General features: G+C 46.8%; 7 protein-coding genes across 7 annotated transcripts; 3 read left to right on the plus strand and 4 right to left on the minus strand.

Annotated features, from left to right (window-relative positions):
- The first annotated feature begins 480 nt into the window (after positions 1-480).
- On the plus strand, positions 481-2,839 carry BDQ94DRAFT_7697 (ankyrin repeat-containing domain protein). The gene is made up of 2 exons (XM_026776496.1): positions 481-2,423; positions 2,487-2,839. The coding sequence occupies exons 1-2, from the start codon at positions 705-707 to the stop codon at positions 2,763-2,765; spliced, it is 1,998 nt and encodes a 665-aa protein (XP_026632707.1). The 5' UTR covers positions 481-704; the 3' UTR covers positions 2,766-2,839.
- A 2,790-nt stretch (positions 2,840-5,629) lies between these two features.
- Positions 5,630-6,533, minus strand: BDQ94DRAFT_177052 (uncharacterized protein; the record flags this gene model as incomplete). Its single annotated transcript, XM_026772810.1, has 1 exon — positions 5,630-6,533. One exon carries the CDS (start codon positions 6,531-6,533, stop codon positions 5,727-5,729), a length of 807 nt encoding a protein of 268 aa, XP_026632708.1. The 3' UTR covers positions 5,630-5,726.
- A 2,052-nt stretch (positions 6,534-8,585) lies between these two features.
- Positions 8,586-9,797, plus strand: BDQ94DRAFT_165372 (uncharacterized protein; the record flags this gene model as incomplete). The annotated part of the gene is made up of 1 exon (XM_026770285.1): positions 8,586-9,797. One exon carries the CDS (start codon positions 8,586-8,588, stop codon positions 9,795-9,797), a length of 1,212 nt encoding a protein of 403 aa, XP_026632709.1.
- A 3,128-nt stretch (positions 9,798-12,925) lies between these two features.
- On the plus strand, positions 12,926-13,870 carry BDQ94DRAFT_165373 (uncharacterized protein; the record flags this gene model as incomplete). Its single annotated transcript, XM_026770286.1, has 3 exons — positions 12,926-13,393; positions 13,511-13,776; positions 13,822-13,870. The coding sequence occupies 3 exons, from the start codon at positions 12,926-12,928 to the stop codon at positions 13,868-13,870; spliced, it is 783 nt and encodes a 260-aa protein (XP_026632710.1).
- Positions 13,871-15,562: 1,692 nt separating this feature from the next.
- BDQ94DRAFT_165374 (uncharacterized protein) lies at positions 15,563-16,716 on the minus strand (the record flags this gene model as incomplete). Its single annotated transcript, XM_026770287.1, has 2 exons — positions 15,563-16,347; positions 16,377-16,716. The coding sequence occupies 2 exons, from the start codon at positions 16,714-16,716 to the stop codon at positions 15,563-15,565; spliced, it is 1,125 nt and encodes a 374-aa protein (XP_026632711.1).
- Positions 16,705-18,724, minus strand: BDQ94DRAFT_7717 (glycosyltransferase family 69 protein). Its single transcript, XM_026776499.1, has 2 exons — positions 16,962-18,724; positions 16,705-16,794 (listed from the first exon to the last, which is right to left on the minus strand). The coding sequence occupies exon 1, from the start codon at positions 18,555-18,557 to the stop codon at positions 17,199-17,201; it is 1,359 nt and encodes a 452-aa protein (XP_026632712.1). The 5' UTR covers positions 18,558-18,724; the 3' UTR covers positions 16,705-16,794; positions 16,962-17,198.
- A 1,050-nt stretch (positions 18,725-19,774) lies between these two features.
- On the minus strand, positions 19,775-22,323 carry BDQ94DRAFT_165376 (bifunctional terpene synthase/polyprenyl synthetase family protein; the record flags this gene model as incomplete). Its single annotated transcript, XM_026770288.1, has 10 exons — positions 19,775-20,095; positions 20,160-20,253; positions 20,306-20,369; positions 20,426-20,527; positions 20,577-20,895; positions 20,969-21,557; positions 21,623-21,648; positions 21,723-21,887; positions 21,955-21,983; positions 22,041-22,323. 10 exons carry the CDS (start codon positions 22,321-22,323, stop codon positions 19,775-19,777), a joined length of 1,992 nt encoding a protein of 663 aa, XP_026632713.1.
- Positions 22,324-23,029: the final 706 nt, after the last annotated feature.

Here is a 23,029-nt window from a genome sequence, read left to right on the forward strand (position 1 = left end):
AGTCGCCCTTCGTATAGATAATCCAGAGAACCGAAATCATCTGCTAACAAACAAATAGGACAATAAGCAGAGCAGCATACACTGCAATACTCATAGTGTTCGTGTGTCACAGGCCCATTATGGGAATATGGAGAGTAAAAAGGGATGGTTGTCTGCGTGCCATAGGTAGGTTCTGTCAAATCAGCGATTTATACCAAGCAGGCCAAAACGATATATCGCTGGCTACCAAGCAGACCCGGTTACTCAAACATCTCAAGAGATTCCTGTGTATACAGCTTGCATGCATCTCAGTCACAGTGTCTATTCGGGGCCAGAGCCTTCCAAGAGCACGTGATGCTACAACAACATCTGAAGGTTGTCGAGTTATTCTGGCAGCGCATACTTTGACAGCGAGTCTACAAAGATTCTATCTCGGCATTGGCATCCACAATATCACCCTTTCAAAGACAATTTCTTCGACTGTTGTCGTGGTAGAAGTACAAAGCTGGAGGAGGATGCGGCCCGCCACTAAAATGAGGCTGTGCTGGCTAATTGCAAGCGGGCAGATCCCTGTCCTTCAGCCTCGCCAACTCATCAAGTGGATTGCCAGAACGACTGCTAGCGGACTCGACAATTGATCCCTTCCACTCAATAATACATCATCCCCTTAACAGTACACAGAGCACTATTCACTTCCAAGACGAAAATATTTGACGACTTGTACTATGCGTTTGCTGAACACGTGCTTGTCTGACAGCGGGGAATTCGTAATTCAAGACTTTTTGAATTACGAACTACCGCCATACGCTATTCTATCACATACCTGGGGCAAAGAGGAAGTCACATATCAAGAAATCAACGCGAACAGCGCAAAGGGAAAGAGCGGGTACAAGAAAATTACACAATACTGCTCAGTAGCAAAGGCGGATGGATACGATTATGTCTGGATCGATACATGTTGCATTGACAAGACAAGCAGTGCGGAGTTGTCTGAGGCGATCAACTCCATGTATCTCTGGTACCAAAAGGCTGAGGTATGCTACGCAATTCTTGCGGACGTGCGGTCTGAAGAAGAAATTGCCCAGAGTAAATGGCTTACGAGAGGCTGGACACTTCAAGAGCTGATCGCTCCATCAAGAGTGATATTCTTGAACGAAAGATGGGAAGTGCTGGGAGATAGAGCAACTCTCCGAGACAGATTATCTGAATATACTGGGATACCCGCCGGAATTTTGTCCGGAGAGGACGATCTTGAAACGTCTAGCGTCGCACAGAGAATGTCATGGGCTGCGAAAAGACAAACATCGCGAGTGGAAGACCGCGCCTATTCCCTAATGGGCATATTTAACGTCAATATGCCGCTGATCTACGGGGAAGGCGAAAATGCGTTCATCAGACTTCAGGAGGAAATCATGCGGATCTCAGATGATCAGAGTCTATTCGCTTGGACGTCTTCTGATGATCGCGGCGGGCTTCTCGCCACCTCTCCTGCCGCATTCGCCCATTCCCATAACATTGTGCGATTCAATCCGTATGGCAGTCTTGATAACCCTTTCACTGTGAATAGTAGAGGGGTGCATTTAGATATTGGCTTCGCAGGAATATCAATCGACGGCCTAGGTGTCGCAATCCTTAACTGCGTGGAAAGAACCTGCACAGAAAGAACCCAGCAAGATAAGGTTATTGCCATCTACTTGGAGGATTTAACTTTCACTATGCATCTGTTCAAGAGGGTCCAAAGCGGGCTTTTGCGACATATCGATCTCAGAATCTTTCGACCAACCCAATATCCCGTGAGAAGGATTTGTGTCCGAGGCGGTCGCACAATGCTCATACAAAAGCGTACCGCCGTAGAACAGGACGGTATCTCCCCAGAAGAGACTCATATTATCGAAGAGCTAAGGCTTCCGATGCGTTATAGAGATCCAGCAGCCTTATTGGTGGCCACAGAAGCAGGAATTAGAGGTGGTGTATGGTTATTGTTGACTCACAGTGACATCGGGATAGAGATAACGAATCATAATGGTCAGACACCCTTATCACTTGCTGCAGAGAATGGACAGGAGGAGATTGTGCAGATGCTCCTTGAGAGAGGCGCCTCAATTGAGACCAAAAGTTCAAAATACCAGACACCGCTTTCTTTAGCTGCAGAGAATGGACATGAAAATATTGTGCAGATGCTCCTTGAGAGAGGTGCCTCAGTTGAGACTATAAATTCAGATAATCAGACACCGCTATCATTGGCCGCAGCGAATGGGCACGAACGCATTGTTCAGAAGCTTCTTAAGAGAGGTGCCACAACTGAGACCAGAAGTTCAAAAGACCAGACACCGCTTTCTTTAGCTGCAGAGAATGGACATGAAAAGATTGTGCAGATGCTTCTTGAGATTGGCGCCGCAATTAAGGCTAAGGGTCAGTGGGGCGAGAGAACACCGCTGTCACTGGCAGCAGCGAACGGGCATGAAGGCATTGTCCAGATACTTCTTGCCAGAGGTGCTGCAAATAAGACTAACGATCGATGGCTTCAGATGCCTCTGTGGAAGGCTACAGAGAATGGACATGAAGGTACCGTCAAGATGCTTCTTGAAAGATGCGACGATACTGAGAATCAAAATACGTGGAGGTGGGATTCATTGCTATCACTCGCTACGGAGAATGGACATGAAGGTATCGTCAAGATGCTTCTTGAAAGAGGCGCCAAATCAAGACAACACATCCGTACGGCTCGGAGGCTTCAGCGAATGGCTATGAGGCTGTTACCTGCATCTTCGCACGCCGCAACCTAAACACAGGACAACTTCTCAACGACAGAGTATAGGGGTATTATCCATCTGCTGAAAGGAACAAACAATACCGGGGGACAGCTGCGTGACAGTACGAAAAGTCATAAGTAATTGATCCTGTCTGGAATTCAAATGGAACATCTCCGGACGGTCAGATATTGGCGTCAGGTCCACTTGACTCTAATTCTGGGAAGGAACCACCGGCACAGAGCAGCAGACACCCGACTGGCCATATTGATCTTGTGTTTTCTGTCGCGAACAAAGTTCCTTTATTAGATCTCCTTAGAGAAAGAGGATATGCTGTGGCTTTCTGTTGGTTATGGTTCATTCACTGTGATGTTCATGCTGTAGAAGATTTTAATGAGTTCTTGAAGACTTGTTAATTTACCACCGATGTGTGATACTAAGAGAGCGACTCTATGACTGTCACATCCGGAAGATCTGCCGGACCCAATTCTTTCCGCATCAGGTTTAGCTTGCAATGCCATAAATGAGCTGTATCTGGGGTTCACTTGTTCTTCCAGATGACCTTCCACCTAGTTAGTTAAGGACTCTGACAAATCCAGAGAACCACATTATTCAACTTCATGTACGGTATATAATCGGAGATAAACAGCCGCAGCCGGAAAATAGCGGCCGAGACGGACCAAACGTGCAATTACCGACGTCCTTAGTTTCAAATTTCCAACTTACCTGGCATGATTTAATTTTACTCGGTCTCTCCGTCGGCGAGATGTCGGAGATACAACCTTATGGTTACATCTCCGGAGGCTTTGCATTCAACACCCTTTAATCCGGAATCCGTGCGGACTACTTAAGTCCGGAGACACGGGTATCATCGCCGAGCCCGATCGTCGGCGGACAAGACAGCTGTATACGTCCGAGACCGCTTTTTACAACACAGCAGGCTGACGTGGGTGGGAATTTCGCCTCATTCTTTGGGGAGATCCGATTTATCCGAGGATATCCGTGCACTCTATGTGTACAGGTCATGTATCTCCTATCCAGCTTAGTTGTGAGACAAACCAGTTTGGTTACCATTCGGTTTCTATAATGGAACTCCCAGTCTGGCCAGATCCTGATAACTAAATACTAATTCAAAAGAATTGGGTCACACATGAACGAAGAAGCATGAGACCTTATTATGAATTATTGAAGTTCCTGCCTACGACCTTGGCTCTCTTTAATGGTTTATTCGCTCTGAGTCTTCTCATAGCCGGCGGATTTAATGTTAATAGTCAATTTAGATATCAAAGCTTTCTTTATCTAAGAGCTAAATGTATCTCATTCCTTCATTCCCGACTGACGCACAATTCCAAGCAAGTTCCTACTTAACCAATTTGAAAGGAATAATTCGCTTGAGGCACAATTCACAGCAGGTTATCAAGATCAGGGGGCGCCCTGACATCCTCTGCAATCAACAAATAGCCCTGTACTCTGTGTAGTTTGGTATAAACTGACAGAGCAGAACGCAAAATCAAGCACATCACCTTACTAGGATATACCCTATCAACCTCAAGACCCGCAAAGCAAGGGAGGTTCTTCATCCATGAACACAGCTGCCTTAGCTCCTCTGCAGTCATCTCCTCCGCAACTCTCACACTAAAGAGAGCCGTGCACATTGGCGCAACAGTAACAGGATCAACAGTACAAGATCCATTAAGAGGCAAAACAACCGAACCAACCCCAACCAGCAAAGCATGAGTAGGTCTGAGCTTATCTCTCTTCCCATGGGATCTCAACGTTTGAAAAACATCAGCAAACTCCACATACTTATGTCCGCTCCGCTTCCTGCAGGCGATTTCCTCCGCGAGCTTAGCAGTAAATGTATTCTCCGGTAGAACTCTATTCCTGGGTATCTGTGTGCTCGTCGCTGCTAATATCTCCACAACCCTATTTGAGATAATTGGAGCCCGAGTCGTTATATGCCCAATGTAGCAACAATCAAAGATAAGTAATATATCTAGATGGACTGAGTCATGAATGAGCCCGGTATCTTTAAACAGACAGGTGCCTGCATTAAGAGTCTTCTCTGCAGTAGCAGTCTCGGCAAATGTAAGCTGCCCATTCTTGATGAAACCGTGTCCTGCGTAGTGGAAGATTAAAAGGTTATGCTCGCTTTTAGTCTTGGGTTGGCATTTGTCGAGAATGTCATGGAAGGCTTGTTGGAAAGGGATGTCGGGATTCGGGCTGTTGTGGCAGATAATGTGCTCGGCGGCTGGTGGGATGTTAAAGGTTTTCAGGAGATTCTGGAAATACTGGGAGACTTTGTCTGCGTTTGTATCGTCCTTTTCCCAACGCACGGTCATTGAGTGGATGTTTGTGTAGTTGTGTCTGTGTTGCGTTGCCGCTGCTCTTAGAGTGTTTTGAAATGCTTTAATGCTGATTGGTGCCATTTTTGAGATGCTCTGGTATGGCAGAGTCTGGGTGTTGGTTTGTAAGTAGAATGGAAAGCGAACAGAAGCGGATTGGCGTGGACTGTGTGGGTCTGATGTAGGTATGTAGGGGAGTATCACGAGGTATGGTGCTTTTCCAGTAGTTACCTGAATAGAGAGTCTCCTTTAAGAAGACATATAAAATAAGTAGGAGAGAGAGTAAGAAGTAAAAAGCAGAGGACTGGATAGAATACTATGTATTAGTAGTCATACAAAAAATTCCTATATATGACGATATTTGATATCATAGTCTTTGAATAAGATTACATGATGATCACTATGATACAACCGAACAGTAAAATATTGTTTAAGATATGTGACAATATGAGGAGAAGAAGTTGACGTAGATTATAATGTAATTGAACTAGTATTTGTATCTCTCATAATCATAGAGGAGAATAGGTGTTTCGGTTTCATCAGAACATTCAGCATGCACGAGTATCTTGATCAACATTATAGCAACGGAATAATTAATTTCCATCATCAGACCTGACAGAATTAGCTACCAGTCTGCCAATGACATTTCCTATCAGTAACGCTCCATAATAAGCTGCGTCTTTAGTGACTCCTTAGGGAGCAACCAACCCTTGCTCTGCAAGTCGGTGACCAAGTTGCTCCGCTCATCCGAGGCCGTCATTATATTCTCCGTCTTAAAAGAAGCTTCGACGATATACTCAATACCTGTGCGCTGGGAGTTGATAAGAGGCCAAATCTCGACGTAAAGCGGGATCCTGCCCCATGTGCCAACAAATCGCTTGACGAAGACCGGGCCATAAATCCGCGACTTCGCTAACACGCTGGTGCCCCATTTGTTGGGACGCCAGTTCTTGAATTTGTCCGGCGCTTCGTCAATTAACATTTGGCGCGAGTCGCTTGGGCCTGGCAGATCCATTTTGCCATTTCCAGCAACAGCATCAGCTACAGTTTTCTTGCGGCTGATAGAAAGTATCTGCCTTTCGTATCCCCATTCGACTTGAGCCTTGTACTTCGTGTCACCTGCATTTAAACCATCATTCTCAGCCGCAGTGAGAGCGGAGTCAATGCCGCCATCCGTAACAGCATACCGCTTCTTATACGTCAGCTCAAGATCGTCCTCGTTGTCGGCCTTGCGAATGCGAGCGCTCCAGCCGGCGGTATAAATTTCTCTAGAGAACGTGTCGAGAAACTGCACATTCAGAATGATGGCGGTCGGGGCCAGATTGAAAGCCGATCGGACATCGTCTGTTAACTCATGTTCGGAGCTAAGCACTTTGGCCGGGTTGAGCAAAAGTCTGACCTCATAGTCGGGCGTCATATTTAGCATTGGCTCTGTAAAGCATACGGACGTAACATCCATGGCGAACAATCAGCGCGGAAAAAGACGTATAGTGGTTGGCTAAGGCCTTCGAGGCAGGTCGTGCGTGGACAAAGGGTCTCGGGCAATAGAAGAATTGTTACTATACGAGCAGACCGAGGTTGTTGCTTGAAACCCATTGAACAGCAAGGCGTAGGTGTTCCGCTCTACTTAACGCCTAATATACTAACAAATCGAACTGGTACCAGTCCGACGCAGAGTACTGTATCCAGGGGACAATCGATCTAGAATCCCCATCGCCTCGTTATATGAAGGTAGCAGTGAACCTGTTCCAGGCAAGGATCCCCTCATCTATGCACGCCACGTAGGTTTTCAGACGTCATCGAGTCTCGCGTCATATTCCGTATTTCAGTTTTGATCAAGGCCAGTGATATGAAAACATGCAGCGCCTTTTGAGAATTTCACAATAGACTTACTGGGGGGATCCAGGACACGGACACATTGCCAAGCGGCTGTTATTACCGTTACACGAACCTGGGGTAGAAGGAATAGGCCTTGATCTCCCTTATCCTAGATACACTTTTCGTGGCGTCTGCTCTCTAATAGTACAGCCTAGATCTTATTCTGCGACGTGATTTCAATTCAGTATGAGAACGTGGGTATGGCTTGCAGCGAGGAGGAACCACGGATGGCTGAACAACAGAAGCTGGTACTGGGTTGCAGTCGGATGATCGACGTGCGTCATGTGGCATACCGTAAATTCGCGGCGGTCACCCACTCTCGGGCTAATTCTGGATTAACTTGAAGAGGATGGGAAGAGGCTGAATGCTCGGTCCCTCTGTTGATATATATATATATTCAGCTGCCCACCGCAACCGAATTCCTAAGGTATGTGGCTGCTGTTCGAGGATTCGATACCACCGCGCCGACAACGTTCAATACATCATTGGCGGAAGCGCATTCCTAGTTCGTGCGCATCATATGCCATCTTATTTACAGGTTGAACTCACGGCCAAATAGTGAACTAACGAGCCACGGTTCTGGGCCGTTATATGGTGCCACTATCAGCCCTAAGGTTCGTTTTTTTATTAAATAAAAACAACCAAACGGAGAATCCAAAAGTCTCCGTAGGTAAACCCGCAACTAACGCCGTTTGTGGGGAAGCACATACCAGCTCATTCAGTAGATTAACGCGGCCACATGCGGCATGATCTGACACCCAGACATTGTTATGATTGGTGGTACGTTGTATCATTGTAGTTAAACTTCCACTAGTCCATACAAAACATAATTCTCCTGTTCTATGCTAAGAGTAATCAATAGCTTAATGTTAGTGCCGAACCGTATTGCGTATAGGAGATAGGCTAGTTCCAGTAATGTCCTATGCAGCGACTATTCCAACCTCTACAATCTATGGTTATTACGAACGAGTTGGAATTTGATTTTCCATGAACAGCCTAGTTAAAGTCTCCCATAGCGACTGCGTTCTAGCCCGTTCCATCTAGAAAGCCGACGTAGAGCAATTGAGTCGCCTACGGGATATTCCCCCGCCCGAAAGAAAGGCAAGCGAGCAAACGTAGAATTTAGTTCCAAAATCTAGCAAACCTAACTCAACCAAGAATATGCTGTACACTGCAAGGTCGGTAAATCCAAGGCTACATGGTGCCCGATAACCGACTTGCCATCCTAACCAGAAAAGCCATACCCAACAGCTTCGTAATAGCAAGCACGGTCCAAATCATAGCTCCAGAATTCAGGGAGAAATGGTGGCTAAATTCCTAAGCCTATTGCACTGCTAGCTAAGAGTATGGGACGCTCTAGATGGAATCTAGAATTGTCTAGCCAGATGATCGCCATACATCCTCACATCACTCATCCTAATCATTTTACATACAATGACTCAACAATGACACAGGGGTAGATAGATCGGGCAGTCATACATCAGAATTCTCATATCAAACAAGAAGATCTTCTGGCCCCTCTCAAATCATGGCAAGAGACGTTTGATTATCAAACCTTTCTGTTCAACTTCCCTACTCTTTGTTACTGCAAGCCAGTTAGGATATCGGCCGATATTCTTAGCAGAACGCAAATATGGCTCGCTTATGTACTATTATACCACAATATGTCCTAGAGGGCATTGTTGAGAAGGGATTAGCGCCACAGCACATCATCAGTCGGTGCCGATCCACTATCGACAAAACCAGGCAACTTCAGGATACCCGTGGGCAACACGTGCAGAGCATCGCATCGCCTGAGCTGTCACAAACCAACCATAATATTATGCCACCCTATATCCTTGAGTCAATAGCTCGGAATGCCGCAACAGAACAGCAGCGCGAGGCGGCGCGCCACACACTCGCAGTCAGCACTAAACATCGAATAGCGGCAGGGCGTAAACGTCAAATACACCGTACAGTCTACGACGCGCAGTTTTCACCTGCCATACGTCCTCCGAGGGATAAGCGGCTCCTCAGAGAGGGCGATGAACTCCTCTCTGAGGTGAAAGATCCGACCAACAATGCAAACGAGTGCTATATTGGCCTTAAGAAGACTTATGACTTCTACTTCGACTTCTTCCATCGAAACTCGATTGATGATAGCGGTATAGCGCTCGATGCCTTCGTGCATGCTGGTGATTTCCTTAACGCTTTTTGGAACGGATATGAGCTCGTATTTGGTGATGGAGATGGCGTTATCTTTGACGGATTTACCGACGAGCTTGATGTCATTGGCCACGAGTTTAGCCATGGCGTTGTGGAGCATACAAGTCCACTCCCTTACCGATTCCAGAGCGGTGCTCTCAATGAGTCTTTGGCCGACGTTTTTGGTATTATGATCAAACAATGGGGTGAAAGCACCCCCCAGACAGTTGATCAAGCCGACTGGCTTATTGGGGAGGGACTCTGGGCTGCTGGTGTCAAGGGCAAGGCACTACGGGACATGGCAAATCCTGGAACAGCTTACGATGATGGTGCTGTGGGGGCAGACCCTCAGCCTGCGCACTGGAGAGATTTCAAGAAGCTCCCCATCAGCAAGGACAATGGTGGTGTCCACATCAACTCCGGCATCCCGAATCGCGCCTTCTACCTTGCTGCAACTAAAATTGGAGGATATGCCTGGGAGGGTGCAGGTCCTATCTGGTACCGCGCTCTAAGCAGTGGTAAGCTCCCCACGGACGGTAAAGCTAAGTTCAAGGACTTTGCCGATCTTACGATTGAGAATGCTGGGGAGCATGTAGATAAGATTAGGGAAGCTTGGACACTCGTTGGATACCCATTCGCAGAGGAGAGGGCCGAACTGTAAGGATCATATTTCGAGCTGGAATACCGTGTTCAGGAGCCTGAATTCTTTTCTTACAAAAATGTGCTTTATCATGTTATTTATCACAAAATATCGCCGTTATATTGCGTCACCCAACGAAGATGGATTTGTTTAAGTTTCCGTTTCACGCACGACTTCTTGTGACTGGAATATATATGTAGTATATTGTAGTGGTGGATCTAGCGACGCTTGTCACTCTGTTTGTTGATAGCTGGAGCTCTTTGCACTAACTTGAAGCTCGCCTCTGTAGCATAATTAAGAGCGACGGTGATTGAATACAGCAGGAAACAGAGGTAAAGAATACCGTGTCGCCACGAGGAAGTAGTCACCATGTAATGATCTTATATCACCTATTTGTTTTGCTTATCTGAGCGAGGTTTACCATTGCTTGTTCGATAGTTCTCTCACGCGGCTCGTAGCACGCAAATGTAGTACCAGATCAATTGACACGATCGTTCTGTTTGCTGACTACATTTAATTCTCCTACACGGCATTATTGTTGTTGGGTTTTTTTGTCAGTTATCTCTACTGCTAAAATTTCTTATTATGCGTCAACCTACCCGTGCTGGCAAGGTTGCCTTAAGCTCTCTTACATTACTAGTTAGAGGAGTCGGAAGTCTTTGATCAACCAGTGCATAGTAATCAACTGCCACTTCTTAGCTAGACACATATTCCTCCCTTTCTTTTCAGCTTGATTTCTTAGATTCTTCAAAGAGTGTTATATTCAATTGCTGCATCCGCGTCCCCGAGCGGCACCACCAGATGAAGACCACAAAATAAACTGCTTAATGGGTATATTCTACTTCAAGCGGTGACTCTTTAATGGTACCGTGGCAGGTAAGTTCAACTTATAAACCATATTATAAAGGCAATCTGATCAATCTGGCATGGGACATCACTGGGCCCAGCTTCGAACGCTTCCCCCAAAAGTATCAAGATAATAAGTGTTGTGATTACGAGCACCTGAGGGTTTAATTAAGGTTTTGTGGTACATCTTGTGAAAGTAAGATCCGACAAGGTTAGCCAATCAAAGAAAAAGAAAAAAGGAAAGAAGAGAAAAGAAAAATAGCATATTCGGACTTCTCGTTCCATACGGCCTTTGGCAAATATTATCTGGTCATAGCGCCAGGCGTTGATTCGCTCCCAAGTAGCTCAATTCAGACGCCTTGCTAGGCCGTTCTGGGCCCTTTTAGTTCAGGGCGGGTGTATCGAACTCCATGGCTGTAACTCGAGGTACGAGAGAAGCCAATGGCTATATGCTCAGTGCCGTTGTAGCGAAGAGATCACTCAGCCCCGCCATGTCGGACAGATACCCCGGCATTGCCTGCTGTCCCTGGCTTGTTAAGAGGGCGGTATGGAGTGCCAATCAGTCAGAGGATCAGTCCCAAGTCTCCCCGATTTAAATATCTTACGAACAAATAAAGCATCCTATTTGGCTGGATTTGGTTCTCCGCGCTTATGTGAACGTCTCTCGGGATGTTACTGTTATTAGGGTTCGGTTCACTGGCTCTTTGAATGAGCCATACTCCTGTTAGCAGCACGTTGCGATTCATTTGGCGTGGGCTGAAGATTGTGGCCGGAGATATCGTTGGCGATTTCAAGTCCCGACGGGACACCACCAACGGGGAAACTTCCGGACAGTCCGTTGCGGGACCCAATGGTCTCGTATTTGATGTCAACCAAGGCTATAGTAAGTTACCGAAGTGACCAAAGCAAGAAATATTCGCCTCATGTGCAGAAACGCATTCAAACCCATAGCAGGAGCTGCCACACAGTACACTAATAAAAGGGTGTAATATTGTCTCGAAACCCGATGACAGTTATTTCCACTCCCATATAGCCTGCACTCCTATTAATTTGATTCGTCAAGTCATCCATGAGAGTCTGGTTGATCTGTGACCAGGACTTCCCCTGTATAACTCGCTGAAGCTCCTGCTGAACTTGTAATTGTATTTCCTCTTCAAGTTTCGTGTGACGAATTGCCTTACCCGGGTCCGTAACTTTGTAGGCAATGAGGGGAGAGGGAATTTTATAAGTGCCATCTGATAAAATTGCAGGAAACGGCAGTGGCAAACCATCAATGACTTTTCCCTCTTTATTAAGCTTCCTTAGAGTTTCCGAACGCGGGTTAACAAAGTGATGACCTGGCGAAAGTGGTTCTCCGTCATTTCGTTTTCCAAATCTAAGTTTGACGGCTACTTCTCCCTCCTCAACAATCTGATTACCGTCGGGACAGCATAAGCAAAACGGCAGCGCCCCCAGATATCCTGTAATACAGCCCAAACAGGCGCCTTCGAGTATAATGGGATCAGTACTGACACGGTATAAGGACTCGCAAACACTCACATGTATTTTCGTAGAACTTTGGCATCGGAGTTATTCAGCGTTGGACTGAGAACTTTGCTTGGTTAACAGTGGTGAACGATGTCTAGATGAACCTGGTAAAGAATATGCTCCTGGTCGTTTCGCTTTGTTATATTTATGTACGTAACCGTTAAGCTACATCACCATGATCCCATAAGGCTGCAACACATGGGAAAGTGCGAACAAAGTCTTTCTCATATGATCATCTCTACATCAAAGTCAACCAATCCTGAAAGGTCCAGCTGGCTATGAAAGGTTTCGTTAGCCAAATATACTTTTATTTACCAAACTACTACATCTTCAGAGTTCTTGTCTATCACCAGCAACCATCGGAGCCTGGGCCTAGACCACGTATCCGTAACTGAGAGCGGGCCCAAATAAAGCCCTAGCTAGCAAACTAAGGATAGTTTAGCAAATTTGCTTACAACAATGGTCTGTATGTCATTATGATTCACAGTGGTAACTAACCCACCATCCGCTGCAATATCAATATATTTAAGCGTCCTTGCTAAATTAACTGCCATGGAGATTGAGATCCCAATCACATATTATTACACGATGCCGAATAATACCGACTCCCTGTTAAAGAGAGGAAGGGATTGGCTGTGCCAAACGTATTTTGGTTCGTACTATGTACGACCGCTCATTGACCCTCAGTGGAGAAGGTGGATCAATCGAGCAGAAGTCGATCATAGTGAGTCATGCCCATACATTTGCGAGCTTGTTTCTCATGGCCGTTAGTTTCTATGTTCAAAAAGGGTTTCCCACAATTTTCCTTCGTCCTAAGTGCAGATCCAAACTCTCAGATCTTTTGTCGCTTCAAGTGGCTTTTCACTCAATGCCTCTTGCATCTACAGGGTCGACTACTGAAAGAAGAGAAGGAGCTGAAAGTCGTCCTTATGACCTCCGCAAAAGGGTCAGAAACGCAATTTCGGAAGCTCTCGATCATCTCGAAATTACTGAAGGAATATGCTGAACTCGCTGAGTTGCAAAGAAACCTTCTTTCCTTGTGCTCTCCAGATACTACAGCGTTCGAGTCGCTGATAAGATTTGTGGAGCGACATAAAAATGACCTCGGTGAGGAGGATTACGACTGGATATTCCGCGCTGACGATCTTATGACTCTCTGGCCATATGCAGAGGATACCATGCTGGAAGACGTCATTCAGGCCTTCCTTGTTATCATTCCACAAAAGCTCTTTCCCAGTTTCGCTGTGAGTGACTAGTTTAACATTTCGCGCATGCTACCATGACACTTATTTAGCCGCGGCTTCGAATCAGATGTTACATCAAAAAAAAAGTGCCATGCTAACCATATATGGTTTCGCCAGTTAACGAGTCATACTGATAGGATGAAATTCGGCGCTCATACCAAGTATATTACACATAGCCGGTTGATGGCTATTGCTCATTTTATACTCATTACAATGACCCTGTTCTTCATTCTGATGCCTGCTGGGTTGCTCTATCTCAATGTTAATAGCTGGTCACAGTGGCAGAACTTTGGATGCGTCATTGGATGGTCTGGCCTGTTTGCATGCTTTTACGGCTTGTCAACAAAATCGCGAGCGCACGAGGTCCTAACTGCTGCTTCTGGGTGAGTTGAAGATGCCACTGTCTTATCATTTACTAATCTCTGCAGATACTGTGCCATTTTAGTAGTATTTCTGGGCCTTAAGACTGGCAAGTAATTGGAAGATGACGTGCTTCGATATGAATTGTTTTGTATGTTGTTCTTGTCCCATAATGACCCACTGAGTGTGATAGTCAAGATCTTGAATATAATAATGGCTGGGAAGGATTCTGATTTAGTATACTTTTTTGAAGTTGGACGAGCTGATCGTATTAATATATAACTAGATTAAATAGTATGACTAATTTATTTAGAGTTTTACTACTGTTTATTATTTTACATATTGTTTTTTTAACTACTATTTTATATCATTTATTGTTCTCTATAATTCTGTCTGCTATCTTTAATTATCTTTTTTAATATAATCTACAGTTGCGCAGTCTATTTTGTTAAACCCTAGGATCGCTTCCCTGTCCCGCTTAGCTTAGCTTCAGTGGTATACGTACCGTCGAACTGAGTCGAGGGGTATCAGGCTGATGACTATCTAAGGAACAACTGGTCTTGGACGAGGAAGAGAAGTAAGGTCGATTCCTGATATTTTCGCATAGAAAGAAGGGTTTCAGTTGCAATTACAGCATTCAGCATACACAAGTAGCTTAATCACTCTGAAGCAGATGGGTCAATATTCATCATAAGGCCTGACAAACTTAGCTGGCTAGTAGCTATTTTTTGTATCTAGACTGGTTCTGTGTTGCTATGAAGATTCTATTTCGATGATTTTGGGTGTGGGTGTTTGTGTTGATTGTTTGAGTTAGACTACTATTCACTACTACTGATTGCACATAGTACACATTTACATCATTAAGTTGTTTGTCACTTTTGCTTCAACTTGTGCCACTTAAGCAGTTCCTCACAACCCGCTATTAAGCCAACTAATGTTTCTGCACTGGCAGTGTGGTGCACTCTCAATGCTGAGAAGTCATCCACTACTCTTCTAAAGGTACTACTAGCGTGCAGTTCCCAAGCTGCGGAGATTAGCTGGATATACTATTATATACTATCCTCTGAGTGTTCCGGAGTCTTTACTCCTAGTTTGGGTATTTATTCTGGAGAAGGGTATACGGTGCGGAGAGTATAAGATATAGCGTAGAGACATGGTACATATTAGTCGATCTCCACGTAGACAATCTTGGGTAAGCTATGATGATCGTGGTAGTATCAAGAGAGCGTCGTAGCAGTAACAGCAGCAGTAGTTATTTATACGAAGAGTTTCCGATCTGTTGTATAATTCCGTTGGGATCTTGCCTAAGCAGGGTCTGGGAACATTTCATCGAGGTCAGTTCAGGTCAAGTCAAGCTAGGTAATTCAATCACTAATACAGGTCTATTATTATAAAACCCCTGTCAAATGGCTAATATGGTGACATATCATCGATTTATGAATCCCAAGTCTTTTGCTCATTGCCAGACTATATATGGTGGGCATTGGGTCAGGGGGGTGGCGATAGGAAGAATGGAGGACCCTTTTTCGTCGTGATTTGTTGTTTGGTCTAATCCATGACCTATGGTACTCTGTATTGATTAAACTTCGCTCATACTATCGCTGGTTATAAGCACTTCCAAGCAAAGTGTCATTCTGACAGGCAAAAGATTTTGATTAATTACACCAAAGAGCAATAGCTCATTTATGGACTCAATCCGATGTCCACCTCGATAATAGATATTCCTGAATGCAGTCTACTCACCCCATCCATAAATATCTCAGAAATCAGTTCAAAGACCCTCCACAACCACAAAGAAAGATCCAACGCCTACCCAACCGGAGAATGAGACCTCTTCTTAGCAGCAACCACCTCCGACCCGTGATCATCTTTCCTATCCTCCATAAACCCACCGCGACGCACAAACTCGGACTCCCCCACCACCACCGTCCCACCCTTACTATCCTCCCAGAGCTTCTTCGCCCACTGACACTCCCTAAAATGAACCATGAACGCAGCCCTCGAGTAAACCTTATCCCTAGGAGCAGATAGTTCCCCCACCCTTCTCCAATCAGATGACACCTGCTCAAACCGGCCCTGACAGTCTCGACACGAAACCCCACGCTCAATTTCCCCGGTCTCTTGGTCCACATAAGGCACCGCAGTGGTTGCCATACACCATCGCAGAAGCATCACCCGTCCGCGGCGGAAGGTATCAGACCAGGGAATGCCATTTTGGTGAGCCGTACTGAGCTCGCGCACTCGTTTATCATGCACCAGAGAGTGCCGGATCTTCCGCTGCGTTTCTTTCATCGTGTAGAATCCCCGAACGGTCTTCAGGATTGGGACGGATTCCGCACGCAGCACGGCCGGGCTGATTCCGTAGAAGTTATGCGCTTCGGCGAGCGTGATCAACTCGTATTCTCGGTCATAGTGAAAACGGTGAGTATGTGGATCGATAACGGGGCGGCGGAGATCGGATTTGCTTCGGATGCAGGGGAAACAGCATCTTGATAGTTTGGGGGGGAAGAGGAAGACGAAGCCTCCGAATTCGGCGTGACAGATGGAGCATTCCCGGGTATGTAGGACCTCGAGGACGTCTTGAGAGTATACCACTGTGCTAGGGTAGTGCGTAAGAGCGCACATATGAGGTCCGCGGCGTAGGTCGTCACCTGCTGATAAGTCTCCAGAGAGCTGACAACATCGCGGGTACGGACGTTGACGTGGCGGAGGTTGAAAAGGGTTTGGATGTCTAGGTCCGGGATGAACTTGAGGAGGATTTCGACGGGCAAATAGTCAAGGAGGCCGGGTTTCGCGGGCTGGAAGGGACGATTGAAAGCGTGTGTGATACCGGGTCCAACGCTTTCGCTGTCTACTGGCTTGATTCTGATTACCGACATGTCGAAGTCCCGGCGGTGATAAGATGTTGCACGAATGACGTCTGCCTCAATGGCTCCTTCGGGGAGAACTTCGTTGTTCGCCATTGCTGCTGTTGATGCAGCCTTCCTGTTAGGTGGGCTGACCAATAGCTGAATGTGGTGTGCTCACTGTATGACAGGATCCTGTGCTTATTTATGATGATATGCACGTAATGAGAATATTGGTCTAAGTGGGATACTTGCGATCAGTGGCAGGCAGATGCCGGAGATAGTTGGAGATGTCGGAGCCTGTCAACAAATTCCGTGGAAGGAAGAACACGTCCGTGGGAAGAAGAGTGAAACACACGCACTTTTTGTTACAGCCACCGTCTTGCTTGTCACGGTGCGACAAGACGACCGTTCCAGGTAGTGAACGGCTGTGACCGTTCGAACTGGAAAATGGCCATGGACGTGTGATCGTAGAGCCATAATGCATCAGATGATCGCTAGAAAGGGGGTATTTCAGATTTGCATGGCTCATGTAAGGGTATCAGGGAATATCTATATCCAGGCTTCAAAGAGATGCGATATAAATACAAAATATACGATCATGTCGACTTCACCCACGATTGTTGATTGAACAAAGGCATGCACTTGATCCGAACGGGTGGCTCCTTATCCCACACTACCAGTTCCTTGCCCGCTTTGTAGTCTGCACTCTCAATGACATTGTGCACATATCCTTGGCCATTCTTGGCCTCCCGAGTGGCTTTGTACTCATATGCCACATTCACTGAAGGCACTGCCAGGATCTTTCCCAGTCCTTGGCCCCACATGTCTTTGGCCAGTAATGTAGGCTCGCCCATATGGCACTCGCCTTCTTTGTGATTGCGGAACTCAAGCTTCCGTTGAACAAAGGGCGCCGCATCCAGAATGACCATACCACCCCAGCACGAATAGACCTGCACCGGCAATTTCCTCGCATATCGCTGCTGATTTGGCTGGTCATCAAAGAACATGTCCTGGGTGAGCCAGTATCGCGCATCATGGGTGATTTCAAAGAAGAGATTGCCGGACATGCTGCGCGATACCCATGAGTCGTAGAACGGCCCGCCGGCAGCATTCCAGTCAAAGGCACAAGTCATACGCGCATCCTGCTGCCGGTGCTGATACAGCAACTCGAGCAGATCCTCTACGCAGAGGACGACGTCGTTGATGAAGAGGATCGTCGCGTCCGCTGCGTAGGGCTTGAATTTGCCCGCTCCGGCAGAGACTAGCGGCGCGAGAGCCTGGTTGCGCAGGGTCGAGAGGTGCTTGATTCGGTCTGCCCAGATAGCTTTGGGATTGAGATCGCTGGTGGAGAGATAGTATCTCACGCCCATGGCGGCCATCTCGCTCTTTAACCGATTGAGAATATCGTAGGTTCCGTCGGTGGACCGACCTTCGACGATCGAGAGAGCGCAATACTCGGGTCCGAGGAAGCGCATCGTCTCGACAATGGTGCCCATCAAGGGAAGCATGATGTGAGCGGATTGATAGAGATCCAGGGCGAAGAAATACTTGATCTTGGGCTTGGAAAAGAGGCTGTTGGATGCGCGAACGGGAAGATCGGCATAGCGCGGGCTGATGGTAGCCGGGCATTCAAGCTTCGCAGACAGACTCATATCGTGGGTCATGATGCTGCAGACAAAATCATCGACAGCGCTGCCATTGATGGGCAGTTTGGCGGTGAGGGTCTCATCGAGGACATCTGCCACCGTCGCGGGGTTGAAGCCGTTGCAGGCGGAGATGGCGGGAATGGCGGCATCGAGATCACCTTCGTAGCTCGATGCGCTGAAACCACTCGGATCTGAGGCAGAAGGAGACCATTCGAAGGAAATGTAGAGGAAGAGCAGGAAGCAGAAGGAGGCGGTGGAGATTGTCAGCCGAAAGAGGTGCGTCTGCACCTGTCGGACATTGAAATTCATGTTGGACGGGATGCAGGAACCATCTAGGGCGGGAATGCGAATCAACGAGCGACAGCGGGGATGCGACGCATCTTGAAGGCGATAAAAGGGGGAGGGGAAATCGAGTAATCGACAGCTTCAAAAAGCCCAAGAGGGGCAAGCGGAGATAAATACTCAAGAAAAAGCTTCGGCGATGTGAAGGTTCTTCCACCCATATCAGCAACAGTGGGGCGCCCAAGCTGACTAGGAAGTAGTTCGGTGGGAATGATTTGATCCGTCAAGCTTTGGTTTGATGGCTCTATCTGACTTGCTAATTTAGCTGCTCGACCGAAGAATCGTGGGTGCCTGAACGGGATTCCCTCGGGACGCCCGGATTGGTCTATGGAAGTGGCGATAGCGTGAAGTTTTCTCCGGTCGTTGCATGGCCCCCTTTCCCAAATGCTCTCCAAGCATTGGCGATAATCATGCCAACGCAGAAACCATGGAACCGCCAAAGCCAAGGGGAGAATCCAAATATCGGCAATTTGACCACGAGCTGCGGATGAGCCACTAACTCCATTCTAGTGCCGGATTAGCCTCGTTGTTAGCTCGACCCGAAGCTTCCGAGGCCCCAGTCATTCTCCGAATATTTTTTGCTTGCCACCGTCAGCAGTCAATCATTTGACATTGAAACCATCGAGAGTCTTGATTATCCTGCTGTGGTGAGAATGTTGGTTATCGATGGTGATAAACCCATACAATGACAAGATTCTCGGGGAGAAGATTCGATTCGAACCGAACCGAACCGAACCCACACTTTCTTTTTCCCTTTTCTTCTCTCTCTCACTCTCTCTGAAGGCTGCCGATCGTCCCTTGCACTAAACGTAGCGAACCATTCATTCACCCAAACTGGGCAGGGATGATCGGTTGCCGCGATAGTCGATACTTATTTCAGCTCGCTCAATTTCCGACTTCGGTAATTGACGAGATCTATCTAATTCTACTGATGGGGTTTCCCATTGTTGAAGAGCGATCCACTCTGTGATCGATCTGGTGTCGATGGTGGCATTTCCATCGGGATTTGACTTTTCTAAATCTCGGTGGCTGAGATAGTGTTTGCTTGACGGGTGGAGATAGTATTTGGAAACCACATCTAGTTCATCATTCATTTGCACTCTAATGACATATAATTATGCATGGTCACATAATCTTCCTTCAAAAGAAGAAACATCAAAGTTACTTCGGAAGTGTGCGAATAATCACATCTCCCTCAGCCTATCCAGCAGAAACCGAAACGTAAAGTTCTTGACCCCGCTGGAAACTTCCAGCCGTTCCAGGTGTCGGAAGACCTTCGCCTCCAACCCATTCAGGGTCTCTTCGGTGAGCTGCAGAATCTTCTGATCCCGCATCTCATTCAAGATCAGTTGCTTCAGATCAGCCGACAGCTTACCATTTCTGGTTCGTTCCTGCTGGATATTCTCAATCAATGCCGCGTTCGGCGACTGTGTCAGGAGGTGGATTAACGGAAGAGACAGTTTGCCTTCGTCGAGATCCTGGGCAAAGCCTTTTTGTTCTTGATACTGGTAGTTTGAATCATATTGTGTTAGACAGGTTCATACTTTGTCTAGTGGATTGGTGACCTACCTTCGTTGATGCCAGGTTAATGTAGTCGTCTCGGGCTTGGAAATACTGGCCTAGAGAGATCATGAGGTCGCTCAAATCAGTCTGCTTGATGGCTCTGCTATCTTGTTAGTTCCATTACGGCTGCGATGTGATCTATCTCCACATACTCTGCTGGGAATGACCCTTGAATATAGAGAAGGTTGCTCGCAAGACAAAACAGTGCGCCGGTTTCTAGGTACCCTCCATCAGTATCGAGTCGGAATGTCAGTGGCTGTACAAATACTTACTCAACTGATTCATTTCCAGGTATTCTGCAATCGAAGGACGATACCCAGACCGCGTCCAATGAAGATCCATCGCCTGTCCAACATGAAGATTGCGCAACTCATCTACCTCAATCAGCAAGCATACCATCACCATTCTTTGTAAAGAACTCACCGAAGAACCCATCTGAGGTGCCTGGCTTCATTAGTGGGACAACCTTTTCAAACGCTTGAGTAAGTGCATGGGTTGCAGCATTGATGGTCTGTGCTACCCCAAACACGCGATAGGCAGTTGGCCGACCGCGTCTGAGCTCTGAGTTATCCTGGATGTCATCAAGCAGAAGCGATGAATCGTGAAGATGTCCGATCAAGTCTTCCACCTGAGTTGCTGCCGATTCCGGCGCGTTGACCCATAGATTCAACGCTTGGATGATGGTGCCTCTTATATTCTTCGATGGTACGCTCCGAAGATAATCAATCGGCTGCTGGAGAACCTGTCCGGGAAAAGTGTCAGCTTCCCTGTCTGTTCGTGCTAACAAACCTAAAGGCGTCTGATTGGCAGCCAACCTTATAGTATGGGTCATCGGTCATTGTCTGTGGACCCTCAAAGGAGTCCACGATCCGGCTAGACCTGGCTCCCAAAGTCTGGCTATTCAAGAAGGTGGCGCATGTTGCTGTGGCTTCATCGTAATCGAATAGCTTGGCGGGTGGCAGTTGTAGAACCTCAGCCCATCGGTGGAAGCGATCAGCAATAGCATGCCAGTACCAGTTTCCCGATAAACCTAAGCCAACCATTTCCAGGAAATAGATAATATCGCCTGACTTAGGTGTCATGGGATCCATGTTGGCCAGATACTCAGCCTTCTTGGCAATGAATTCTCTTTCCAAAGGCGCAATCTTGTCTTTCAGCAGGAATTCTTTGGCTTGGGATACAGTCAAGTTCAGTGTTTTCATCAGGTACCAGACCGAGTTTGGCGTCGTGATAGTCGTATCCGTATCCGTGTCAGGCTCCAATATCACCTCCCTATTGAAGCTATACAGGTCGTTAACCAGCGCCGCTGCAGCAGTCGCAGGCGACCAAATTTGTTTCAGGGCCTCAATATCAGTCTGCGTCAGGTCCAGCTCGCAGCAGTAGATGATTGACATGATATTCAGCCTGATCCAATCTCAGTAATGCATCTTCCAAAGTATGGCATAATCTAGGTTGTCTGGCAAACATACTCTGCCCCGTAATCGTCGGCCCGATACTGCACTAAATCATCCCATGTTTTAAGGTCACGCGAGCCGATCGTTCCGTGGACTCGAGATACATCGTTGATACATCGTTGATAGCTCGAAGGATGAGGTTTCCGCGTTTTCGGTTGATTTCGAGAAGACGCAAGAACACTTCGGACTGGATTTGCTTCATTGCGCTGATGCGAACACTACTCGTTGTTCCCTTGCGTACTTCCCATCCAATGGAATCGGTTGATTGTTTCTCACCGGACTGTACAAGCGTTAGTCCGAGTACCCGGAATCATGATGAAGCCAATTCATGTTATCCTCATCCATACCTTAGCACTTCCAGGAGCGGCGAGAACATCTGTCACGTAAGTCCATCAGTAACTAATCTCACGGTACGGTTTGAATACTATCTGACCATCATAAGCGAAGAAGTACTCAATGAGCTTGGCAAAGATCTCAACACGGTCTTGTTTGGTCTCCGGGGGAAAGAAGACAGTAACAGGGCCCTGCGGCGAAGTTGCTCCACAGTATGCGAACCCAACTTCCTCCTGCCACTGCTGCTGAAATTCAGAGACAGCTTTCTCAGCTAGATGGCTGTACCTGCTTTTGCGAACAGGTAGGGTGGTTGCGCAAACACGAGCAACTTCCTCACTGTCAACAAGCTCGGAATGGATAAAGGGAATATCGACTGGCGACATATCTGGGGTAGAATAAGATGTTTTGAGATTATAGGAATGTATTTATGGAGAGTGAACAATGGTGTCTATGATCCCTATCTTCAGGAAAGTGTGCCATTTATATATAGTCTGAACTGGTAAAATAGTCAACATACTCCGTCAGTAGCTTCTCTCTGAGATATCGCGTCCAAGAAACTCCGTAGTTCATTCCAGTGCAGATTGAGGGCTGGCTGGAGTTCCCACAAGGAAAAGCTTTCCAGAGCGGATATAAGTATCGTGTATGGCCAGAATGCAGGGCGGCAAGAAACGTGCGTTTGGCATCGTCAGTCTCCAATGAGGCGTCACAGCTGTTACCTTTTGATTGGCTTCTGAGTTACCATTGCTTGAAATGGAGTGCTGGGATATGCAGCGTTGGGGAGGGTGTGGGGGCAGTACAGTGCCTCCCGGTCTGATATTTAGACGGTTGGGAACCCAGATAGGCTTAAGATTAAAGTTCGGGTAGAATTTGGCCTAACTGACATTTTGAGAAAGCAGGAATTACAGATAAAGAAATATACACATGATTCACAAAAGAAATTAAAGCCACCGTGATAAGAAAGAAACTATTCCTACGGCATGAGTAGGAATATATTTCGTTCTGAGCCTGTGACCGAGCAAGAGTAATTCAAGGGTTGAATTCCGGTGACCAAAATGAGCTCATGACAGATTTCAATGACATAGAGCTCCT

This window comes from Aspergillus welwitschiae (assembly GCF_003344945.1).
Source record: "Aspergillus welwitschiae strain CBS 139.54b unplaced genomic scaffold BDQ94scaffold_1, whole genome shotgun sequence".
Taxonomy (NCBI): domain Eukaryota; kingdom Fungi; phylum Ascomycota; class Eurotiomycetes; order Eurotiales; family Aspergillaceae; genus Aspergillus; species Aspergillus welwitschiae.

Bases quoted from the DNA above. Each gene is read 5' to 3' on its own strand.
- BDQ94DRAFT_7717 (XM_026776499.1), bottom strand. From the start codon at position 18,557: ATGAATTTCAATGTCCGACAGGTGCAGACGCACCTCTTTCGGCTGACA.
- BDQ94DRAFT_7697 (XM_026776496.1), top strand. From the start codon at position 705: ATGCGTTTGCTGAACACGTGCTTGTCTGACAGCGGGGAATTCGTAATT. The intron at 2,424-2,486 runs GCAGCAGCGAAC...GCTGCAAATAAG, and splicing joins AGAGAACACCGCTGTCACTG to ACTAACGATCGATGGCTTCA.